Raw genomic sequence first — 11111 nt, forward strand, 5'->3', positions numbered from 1 at the left:
TTTATTTGAAATCTTTGAAAAATTGGTGATGCTCCTTTTTTACATTAGAATAAATCTTATATGTCTATAAATAGCTCACTTAAGATATTCAAAATAACAACACTACACATCAATAACAAGCTTTACAACACTCGGTCATAAAAAAAAAACTTTCAATCTGCCTTCTCTAAGTATTGAGTCTTAACCCTTATTCATTTTAAGAAATATATTGTTTGCGCTGTATTGTTTTCATTTCACTCATTGAGAAGTGTTCTCTGATAATCTATTCACTATCAACTCTTTATCAGTAAAAGGGTGTGTATAACCCTTGTACGTGTAGAAGGAGTTATACACAAGGAATATTTGAATTACCACATATAATGTGATTGTAAGTATAGAAGGTATTCTACACGGATTCTTTGAAGCAGTATTTCTTAAATATGTAATAGGTTTCTATCTCTAGCTAAATGAGGTTTTATAGTAAATTTGAGAAGTCTCAAGTGGTAGCTTGAGGCGAGGACGTAGTCAGTGGGCTAAATCTCGTTAAAATAATGAGTTTGCTTCTCTCTTACCCTTACTATTAATATTTATTATTGCTTCATATTTTATTCATATTTTATATTGTGTATTAAATTTATAATTGTCAATTTTTTTTATAAATAACCCAATTCATGCCCCTTCTTGGGTTAGTCATCTGAGCAGCACACCCTTACAGGCAGTCCACGATGGAGTGGCGATGGAATACCAAGCAAACAGTTCATTTATTTGGCCCATTTCAAATCTCTCATAAGATTAGCCTAGTTGCTTATCAACTATGTCTTCCGCCTGAAACTTGCATCCACCCAGTTTTTCATGTTGGCCTCTTGAAGAAATGAGTTGGAGAAGGTGCAACCGTATTACCCCAACTACCTCAAACACGGGAAAATGACGAGACATTGCTTTCAGTTCCTCAAGCCATACTTGAAGGGGGGGGGGGGGGGGGGGGGGGGTTGTAAAGAGGCTTTGATCTTATAGGAAGGACTATCACCTATCGAGGCTACATGGGAGGATCTAGAGAACTTGTGGCAATAATTTCCTAATACGAATCTTGAGGACAAGAGTCTCACATAATGGAGAATGATTGATATCAACCCATGATTTGCTATAAGAAAATTGAAAATTGATATCAATTCAGGATTCTCTACGAAATAATTGATATCAATTCATGATTTGCTAGAGAATTGATATGGGCTATCAAAATAATAAATAGTAGGATTTGAGTTATTTATATAAGGAGCCATATGCTTTGCAATGTGATCATTAAGGAATTCTCATATAATATTTCATCTTGTATAAAATTGGAGGACCGGCACCCACAAAGTAGCCACCATTTTCTTATCGTCACTATAGTCAATATAGGTTTGAAACCACAAGGTACTGTGGGTCCGTACCAACCTCTCGTACACAAGAACAACTACTAAAAATAGAGAAAATAATTGAACAATACAATAGTTGTCTATATAACCTAATAAGTCAATGATTTCTCTGATATCCATGGATGGGTTGGAGATCTAAGAAAATTAAGTAGCTCTTGCAATAACGAGAGTTACGAAAGCGCGATAGCTATTAATTAATATAATGCTAATGTTAAAATCATGCACCTCAAGACAATATTCTAAGACAATATTCTAAAATTTGTTGATTGGATCGGACGTTAGATTATTTACAGATGTAAATTGAAATTAACTAGGGTACGTTTGGAAATTAAAATAAACTCAACTCATTTCAATTCATCATTACAACTTTTTCAAATTTCAATACAAAATATAATAAACAATTCAACTTTTTCAAATCCCAAAATAATAATATTAAAAAATAATATTCTAACAATATTTTATCATCTCAACTCAACTCAACTCAGTTCAACATCCAAACGTAGTCTAAGGGTGCGTTTGGTTACCAAACTCACTTCAATTCATCTCAACTCATCATTACAACTTTTTCAAATCCTAACACAAAATATAATAAACAATTCAACTTCTTCAAATTTCAATATAATAATAATATTAAAAAATAATATTCTAGCAATATTTTATCATCACAACTCAACTCAACTCAACTCACTTCAACATCCAAACACACCCTAAATCACTTGGAATTGAATGAACTGTTTCTCACAAGCTTGTTAGGAGAAAAAAAAGATGTACATACATAATAGTGAGTCTTTGTTTTATAAGGTTCTCAAAGTAAAGTATTTTCCTCATTCTTCATTTCTTGATTTTTCATTGGGAAGTCATCCTTCATATGGTTAGAGAGGGATTAGTAAAGCTAAGTCGATTCTACAACAAGGTTGTATGTGGCAAGTTGGGACTGGTCAGGAAATTAGAATTTGGTTGGATCGTTGACTTCCTGGTTTATTACCTACTACTGGTGGACGTGATCGGGATTATGATGCAAAAGTGAGTGAGCTCATAGACATGGAGGTACCTCAGTGGAATGGGGAGTAACTGTCCAACAACTTCTTGGTTGAGATACAAGAGGCTATTTTGAATATTCCCTTCATTTTTACTTGTCTCAATGATAAATTAATTTGGCTCGATCAGAAAAATAGTTTATTTTCAATAAATTCTGCTTATAAAAGAGTCATTCACATCGTAGTTCCAAGTTATGGTGTAGGGGAGAGTTCTACTATGGTTGTATGAAAAAAAAAATGTTTGAAAATCAATACGAAACATGCATACCCCGAGAAAGATGAAGAACTTTGTTTGTAGATTCTGTAATGATATTCTTCCTACTACCCAATTGCTTAAAAGGAGACATTTGGTGATGGATGAAAGCTGCCCTTTATGCCATAATCATGTGGAAAATTCTCTTCATGTTATTTTACTTGTGAACAAGTTCAGGAGGTATGGCTTAAGATATATCCTAGCATATTATTGAGTTTCAATGCAAACACATTGCACCTGATGTTGTTGTTCCGAACACTTTTAACTTGCTACGAACCTATCTTCAGATTCATTCCTAACATAAATCAGAACCTAGAAAGTATTGTCTCATGTGGCAAAAACCTCCTTCTGCTAGTGTTATGTTGAATGTGGATGTGGCTCTTTTTTCTGATTTAAATAAGTTTGGTATGAGTGTTGTTTCAAAGGATGATTGTGGTTTTGTTTTACTGGTTGTGTGCAATGTGATAAATGGAGTTTTATAATGTTGATAGAGCGGACACTCTTTCCATTCTTAGGGGTTTACAATTTATTTCTCGTATGGGCTTTCAAAGGTTTATAATCGAAAGTGATTCACAAACCATTGTGACAATGCTGAATTCTAGTGATGTAGATTTGTCAGCCCAAAGTGTTATTTTAGCTGATATCATGTACTCTTGTTCAGGTTTTCAAGGTGTCGATTTCCATCATATCCCTCGCTAGGGTGAGCATCGGCTCAGTCGGAGTCGGATTCCCCTAAATCCGACTCCAACTTATGTAGACTCTGATCTGACTCTGACTTGTCAGAGCGGAGTCGGATTTGAACTTTTTTTAGTTTCATATTTAGCCCAATTTTTAAAAATAATTTTTTGTGGACTTTTGAATTTTAATTTTTCCAAAAAATTAAAAACTAAAACTAAATTATTCACTATTGATTTACTTCTATACTAATATCTAATTTATTTTTATACTAGACTTTTAGTACTATAGTTCCAATTATATGTTATCATACTATAGTATTACATATTATTTATAGTGTCTAATTGCATGTTATTATACTATAATATCATATGTTATTAACTTATTATATTAGACTTATTTCTATACTATAGTATTACATGGTATTATATTATAATATTGTCTAACCTATTTATAACATATTTTTACACTAACTTATAAAAAAAAAAAAAATTATTTTTACAATAGAGTTATTGCTAGTGTCTAATTACATATTATTACATTTTAGTAAATTAGTATTATGTATAATTAACTTATTATACTAGACTTATTTTAATAATAGTGTCTAACTTATTTATATACTTGATTATATATCGTTGTAATACTATGATGTTTATATATACTAAACTATTATTAGTTTATTTATTATAGTATAAGTATATGTGTTTATAATAATTATCTCATACTAGTATATTATTGAATTTAACTATATAAGTTCTAGTTATAATATTATATAATACTATATATGATAAATATATAGATAAATACATATTTTAACACATGAACAATACTGGAGTCAGAGTTAGAGGGCAAAGTTGGAGTCAGAGTCGGAGTCGGAATCGATCCAGTGACACCTCCGACTCTGACTCCTCCTGAAAAATTAAAAAAGAATCCAACTCCGACTCCAATTCAAAGTTGGAATCTTGAATTTTTGCTCAGCCCTATCCCTCGCGAAGCAAATTCTATAATGCGCACTTTGGTTAGATTTTGTAAAAATGTGGAGGATATTAGGATTTTGGTGGCATTCTATTCCAAACTTTATTAAGCAGTTCGTTATTCTTGATATGTCTATGTAATTGAAGTCTTATAATATTTGTTGGTTGAATGAAGTTGTTTCAGTTATAAAATAATAATAATAATAATAATAATAATAATAATAATAATGAATTCCAATGTTGCCATTCGGGGAAGAAAAAAAAATAAATCGACCTCGTATTGTTTTCTCCTAAAGGGTGTAATAATACACCTTCGCATGATAGATATATACATATATACATATATATACATATATATATATATATATAATCGGCCTTTATAAACAGGACTAGCTGCTAGCTAGTTATACATTGATAAATGCTTACACAAATATTTGATAATTACTAATTAATTGAAGGACATTTTTTGTATGTCTATTTATCTTAATTTAGATGACGTTCCGACATTAATTTAAAAAATTAAAAAAAAAAATAACAATAGTTTTATTATTATTTTTAAATAATATTCACAATATATCATGTACCGTACGTACGTGAAAAAACACTCTAGGTGATAGTTAAAAGTAGATATACTTGCGGTAATCGTTGAGTCGTTGACCATGGATCGGCTTCTCTCGCCGATCGATCCAGCGCAATCCACGCTCAAAATGGCAGATATTCCTTCCCTTTGCAAACCTAAAAGGCAAAAGCCATGCAAAAATAACACCCTCATTCTCAGAAATAGAATTTAACCCACACCAACGTAGCCCTAATGCTAAAAATAGCACTCCCATTACAAACACACAAAACTCACTCCGTACGTACTCTCTCATCTTCATTTGACAAACAAATCTTCCCCTAAAACCTCTCCCATCCGCACTACTTTTATCAGCTTCTTTGTTTTTCTACTTTTTGCCGAAATTCATAGATAAGTTTTTTCTTTCTTCCCCAATTCCCTCCTGAGGAGGTTCCATTGAAGAAAGGAAAGCAGGTTTCTGTCTATCTCTCTCTCTCTCTCTTTCGCCATGACTTTTCCTTTACTTTTCCTTCTCTTCCTCTCCATTCCCTTCTCAGAATCCATGCTCTCTCTCGACTACTACAAGAAAAAATGCCCAGACTTTGACAGAATCGTGCGCGAAGCAGTGACCACCAAGCAAATCGCGAGCCCCACCACCGCCGCCGGCACTCTTCGCCTCTTCTTCCATGACTGCATGGTTGAGGGCTGCGACGCCTCCGTCCTAATCTCCTCCAATTCCTTCAACAAGGCCGATCGCGATGCCGACATCAACCTCTCCCTCGCAGGCGATGCCTTTGACGTTATTGTCCGGGCCAAGACTGCTCTCGAGCTCGCTTGCCCCGACATTGTCTCCTGCTCCGACATCCTCGCTCAAGCCACCCGCGACCTTATCACAATGGTGGGCGGCCCATTCTACCCTGTCCGCCTCGGTCGAAAGGATGGCTTCGTTTCCCATGCTTCGCGTGTCGAAGGACACGTTCCGAGAACGAACATGTCCATGACCCATATGATCAAGATGTTCGCCGACAAAGGCCTTACATTAAAAGAAATGGTTGCCCTAAATGGAGCACACACCATTGGATTCTCTCATTGCAAAGAATTCAGCGACAGAATTTTCAATTACAGCAAAAAAACACCAACGGACCCAGCAATCTATCCCAAGTTTGCCGACGCATTGAGGAAAACTTGTGCAAACTACACCAAAGACCACACAATGTCGGCTTTCAACGACGTAATGACGCCGGGAAAGTTCGACAACATGTACTTCCAGAATCTGCAGAGGGGACTGGGGCTGTTGACCTCGGACCATTTACTGGCGACGGACCCTAGGACAAAGCCTATCGTAGATTTGTACGCATCGGACCAGACAATGTTCTTCCAGGATTTTTCGCATGCAATGGAGAAGCTTAGTGTTTACGGAGTCAAGACTGGTCCAAAGGGAGAGGTGAGACACAGGTGCGATGCATTCAACAGGCCACACAAGGCATAAAATCATATCAATTAAAGACACGTACGTACGTACGTACGTTGTGGTCTGGACTTGATGATGATAACCATGGCCATTGTGACCAACAGAGAGCAAGTTTCTGACTTTGTTTTGCTTGATGTTTCCTCTTTTTTTTTTTTTTTGTTCGGATTTCGGACTGGTATATGTATGTATTTATATACATGTGATGATCCGGTAGATGTGTTTCATAATGATATTGATGGTACGCTCATGATCACTATATAATATATATGCTATCATTACATATATTAGAGCTGGTAATTTTTTTAAAATATAATTAATGTTAATATCTGTATTGAGATTTCCGAGTGATGAAAGAAGGGAAAAGTTTCTCATCGATCTTCATCTGGAAAGGAAGGCTACATCATGTATTGGTTAGGTTAATGGTCATCTTCATGAGTGAGTTGAAATTCATTCAGTACCACGAGTTTACCTTTTCCGTTAGATACAACAATTTAACATTGCTTGTTGACGTCCACGGGCAGCAAGTAAGAACGATGTTGAGGTTTCTCCATCTTGTTAATAAAAATTTGAAGAAAAACTCAAAAATGTTTCTGTTAATGTGCCTCAGCTTTCTTGTTCACTCCAAGCCGGAGTTATATGGGCTTTGATAACATGAGATGCACCGCCGTGGAAGTTTTGGTCTCCACCCAAGGAATTTACGCCCCCCTGGAGATCCTTGTATTGTGTTACCTCTTGTAGAAAACATGAAAATAAACCATGACCAAGAACCATGAAAAATTAAGCAACCGTGACTCGTGTGTCGCGACATTTGAGCGCCTCCAACTGATCTTTTGCATCAAGCCACATTCTTCTTCTTTAGCCTTTTCTTATGGGCATTCGTGAGCCTTCAACGCCCGAGTCTGGAAAATCCTTTTGAACACAAACTCTCAAAACCGTAGATTAGGATCGAGAAGGGGCTTCAGATTAAAAACCTTGGATTGAACTTGTTACTTGGTTTCATACTAAGAGTTCTTCCAGTACTTTAATAGAGGACAGGGGTTATCCTGGGATTCCTTTGTTTGCTGCTTATCCACTTTCTTGGCGCATCTGCGGCAGAGCTTACCATGTGTATACAGAAGACAGTTCAGATCAAACTTGAGTTCATTTGGGATCCGTTTATTGAGATGAAGATATGTCTTATTCCTATCAGCCACAGCTGGTACCCAACTAATGGCCTTCGCAATCTCAAATACCTGCATAAGCATGCTGGGTATTATAAGAATCCCACGGTACAAAAGCAGTTAGGGGAATCCGGTACTCACATGTGTGTCCACTGGAAAATCATCTTGCTGAAGATGGAACATCAAAACACAAGCCACCTACCAACCATTTCATAATTGTGAAATTCTGATGCAACTGGGGAAAAAAAATGCTGTGTGCATGTGAATAAATATGAGAGATGAAAAGAACAGAAGATATAACTACGTCAGAAACTACCATCATCTCCTTGCTGTGAACTATTTACCATGTCTGATATAGATTGATAAATAATAAAATCATGAAAGATTCGAACCATCCAATATCTAGTGTCACATTAATACACTACATCATTATGCTTATCACAGTCCTCTAACCAATTGAATAGCCGTGTTTCGTTTTAAGCGGATTCTAATCCGCAGAAATAGGTTCTTAAATTAATCTACTTATTTGTGCTACTGAAAATTGACCAAGTAACAAACCAAGGAAATCTAATTGGCATTCCAAGAGAATTCTGAAAAGATACTTCACAGAAACCCCCGGAACCTTGAAGTTGAGAATAGAGCATCATGATTATAGAAAGTGACACCACTTGATCATACCCCGACTTTTTTTTTTTTTTTTTTTTTTTTATTAGTACCACTTGATACCCCTACTTATCACATCAAGATTCTTTTTGCCACGATTGGGAAGCGAAAATTTGGCAATTGTAAATATCACAGGACGTTATATACAACACATACTAATCAGGCCAAAATGTACATAACAACATACATTTACCGCAGGCAATGTTTAAAGTGTAATTGCAACAGGGCATTGAAAAGGATATTTAGTACCAAATAGGAAAACAAAAACACAGACACGCTAAACTATTTCAGTCACCAGCAAATGTGCACTTGACAATGTTACCAACAATACAATAACAGGAGAACGATAGGCATGAAAGGAAGTGAAAGAAAGCATTAAATTCGACCATTAATAAGCCATCTCATACCTTCCTATTAAAAATAGACACAGGTCCCAAGTTCTTAACGCCATAAAGGTTTCAACACAAGCAGGCATGAACCATATAGAAGAATCATCAAAACAACAGTTACCGTTTTGGGGCCAATCCCTTTGAATTGGGAGAGCTCAGCCTTAATTTCATCAACCGACAAGTCTCGCAAGTACTCCAAGCATAATTTGCCTTTTTTCTCAAGCAAGCAACTCAGTATATTTTTAATGCAGGATGCCTTGGTCGGCGCCAGACCTCCACTTCTTATGGAATTCTCTATACATTTGGATTCAGCAGCAAGGACCTTGAACAAACACGACTATCATTCAAAACCAAAGAAAAAGTAGCTTCAGGAAAACCCATATACTCCAAAGCATTCATGATCCATCAATAACCATTGGGCCAAAACAAAAGATGAACCTTGAAATATTTTTCAGAAAATACAACCTAAATGTCAATTTACTAACATTTATCAAGCCAAAACAAAAATAACTTCTTCGAAAAACACATTTAGGTTAAAAAACGGAATAGAAAAACCCACATTGTTCTACATCACCCATTTTTGTTAAACAATTTATTCTATAAACACGATAAATGAATCTCCAAAAGCACTGCTTTTACTCTGATTCATTAAGACCCTAAAACTTCGAGGAAATCATTCATAACAGATAAAACCCAATCCCAATGCCTATGGCCGACCAAGCCAGAAAAATTGAAAAAAAAAAAAAATCAAACAAAAAGGCTTACATACATCTTCCCAAGTGGGAAAAGCAGACTTGAGAGACTCAAAAGCCCTCTCAGAATTAACTTCCGTAGTGTTCTGGGAGAGGACAGTTTTAACCAAACCGTCCAAGACCGTCTCCTTGGCATCCCCATCTAAGATATCTGATTTCAGAAAACCATGAGCCTGATCGAAAGAAGAATTTGGTTGTTGTCTGCGGTACTTGGCAAACTCTTGGGGGAAGCCATGGAAGGCCAACAGGTCGTCCCGTACGGCTCGGCATTCTTCTGGGGTGGGTCGAGGGTGGGTCGGATACGGGTCGTTGGTGCCGAGGGAAATGGAGGGTCTGGCTGGTTTGGCTCGCGGCTGGGGCCGCTGGCGAAACTCGGGCTGCTTCCTTTTGCGGGGTTTCTGCATTGTCTGCTGTTTGCTCCTTCGTTTGTTTTGTAGTTCAATCGTCAATTCAACCGGTGAATTTCACTACTGCCGATTGCAGAGGCTGTTCTCGTAAGAAAAAGCTTCCTTATTTTATTTTGCTATAAATTTGGAAATTAATTTTATCTGAAGATGGGCCTGGATTTTTCACGTGGGCTTTTCCATGACCACAAAATAATGAAATATGTGAATCCTTTTGTAAAATGCATGTTTGGGTTTGGGCCTCTGTTCGGGCTGGTGCCCGGATGATGAGTGATAGGCATCTTCTAAAGACTCATAAGTCACAATTCTATATATATATATTTAGGTACAAAAATATTATTTATCATCTTTTCGATTATTATTTTCTAAGAATTTTTTGATGTAATGTTAAATTATAATAAGATAAGTGAAACATGACAAATAATTCTTTAATCATTTAATTTGGAGCATGAGATTGAAGGGATCTCAATCCACCTTTTGTCATCACTTATTTGTTCTCAAAATGTGCTTTTGATTGAGCATATTGTAGTAATATAGTCAAGATTCGGGAGACCAACAATAACTACCATTTACACAGTAATTACCACTTATTTTCCTTTTTCTTTCTTTGTCTCAAATTTCGTGTGAAGGATCTTGTAGGAAAAAATAGTAATCCAGCTCTATTTGGATACTCAGAATATCTCAGTATATTTGTAAATAATAATGAAATAGTTTATGAATAGTAGTAAAATTATTTGAATTAAGATGTTTATTGAATTTTAAGAAATGAGATAGAAAAAATTGAATAAAAATATTATAAAGTTAAAATAGTGTTTGAATATAATTTTTTAATATTAAATATTTTTTTAAATTTAAAAAATTTGTATTATTTTTTGTATTTTGTTTAAGAAATAATCTTGGGATCAGCTACTGTTTGGCAGTAGCAGGAGCACACCTGGCGTGTGGGGTTTTATTTATTTTTTCCTTCTCTTTCCTTTAACAAAACTTGAGGAGAGAGAGGTAAGAGAGAGAGAGCTTGAGAAGAGAGAAAAGTAGAAGAGAGAGAGCTTGAGGAGAGACAGAGGCCGAGGAGAGCTTGAGAAGGGAGAGAGAGGTCTCACAGAGAGATTGAGGGGAGTGAGGAAAAAAAGAGAGAGAGGTCGGACAAAGAGATTGAGGGAAGAGAGTGGTTGAAGGTGATGGCTGGATGTGACCGCTGGGCGTGCCGCCTAACACAAATTCATTTTCTTATTTTTTTCTAATTTTATTCACATTTTTTTTATCAGTTTCCAAGTTGGCTTATTTTGAATTATTCTTACTAAGCTCGAGCGAGTTTGGACTCAACTATAATTTCATAGAGTTGAGTTCAAATAAGTACCAATCAACTAAATAGGATGCGTAGTA

The 11111-nt window shown here is 35.8% G+C and overlaps 2 protein-coding genes across 3 annotated transcripts; one reads left to right on the forward strand and one right to left on the reverse strand.

Annotated features, from left to right (window-relative positions):
- Window positions 1–5119: 5119 nt before the first annotated feature.
- Window positions 5120–6642, forward strand: LOC121235709 (peroxidase 65-like). Its single transcript, XM_041132080.1, has one exon. It carries the CDS (start codon window positions 5398–5400, stop codon window positions 6376–6378), a length of 981 nt encoding a protein of 326 aa, XP_040988014.1. The 5' UTR covers window positions 5120–5397; the 3' UTR covers window positions 6379–6642.
- Window positions 6643–6925: 283 nt separating this feature from the next.
- LOC121235711 (putative DNA glycosylase At3g47830) lies at window positions 6926–9824 on the reverse strand. 2 transcript variants are annotated; one of them, XM_041132081.1, is made up of 4 exons: window positions 9342–9824; window positions 8694–8894; window positions 7662–7718; window positions 6926–7592 (listed from the first exon to the last, which is right to left on the reverse strand). In XM_041132081.1, the coding sequence occupies exons 1-4, from the start codon at window positions 9726–9728 to the stop codon at window positions 7362–7364; spliced, it is 876 nt and encodes a 291-aa protein (XP_040988015.1). In that variant the 5' UTR covers window positions 9729–9824; the 3' UTR covers window positions 6926–7361. The 2 variants fall into 2 exon arrangements, with proteins under 2 accessions (XP_040988015.1, XP_040988016.1); XM_041132082.1 differs by lacking the exon at window positions 7662–7718.
- Between the last annotated feature and the right edge of the window lie 1287 nt (window positions 9825–11111).

This window comes from Juglans microcarpa x Juglans regia, chromosome 6D, assembly GCF_004785595.1.
Source record: "Juglans microcarpa x Juglans regia isolate MS1-56 chromosome 6D, Jm3101_v1.0, whole genome shotgun sequence".
NCBI classification, from domain to species: domain Eukaryota; kingdom Viridiplantae; phylum Streptophyta; class Magnoliopsida; order Fagales; family Juglandaceae; genus Juglans; species Juglans microcarpa x Juglans regia.

Bases quoted from the DNA above. Each gene is read 5' to 3' on its own strand.
- LOC121235709 (XM_041132080.1), top strand. From the start codon at position 5,398: ATGACTTTTCCTTTACTTTTCCTTCTCTTCCTCTCCATTCCCTTCTCA.
- LOC121235711 (XM_041132081.1), bottom strand. From the start codon at position 9,728: ATGCAGAAACCCCGCAAAAGGAAGCAGCCCGAGTTTCGCCAGCGGCCC. The intron at 8,895-9,341 runs GTATGTAAGCCT...TGTTTGTTCAAG, and splicing joins CTTTTCCCACTTGGGAAGAT to GTCCTTGCTGCTGAATCCAA. The intron at 7,719-8,693 runs GTAACTGTTGTT...AATGGTTGGTAG, and splicing joins AAGGGATTGGCCCCAAAACG to GTGGCTTGTGTTTTGATGTT.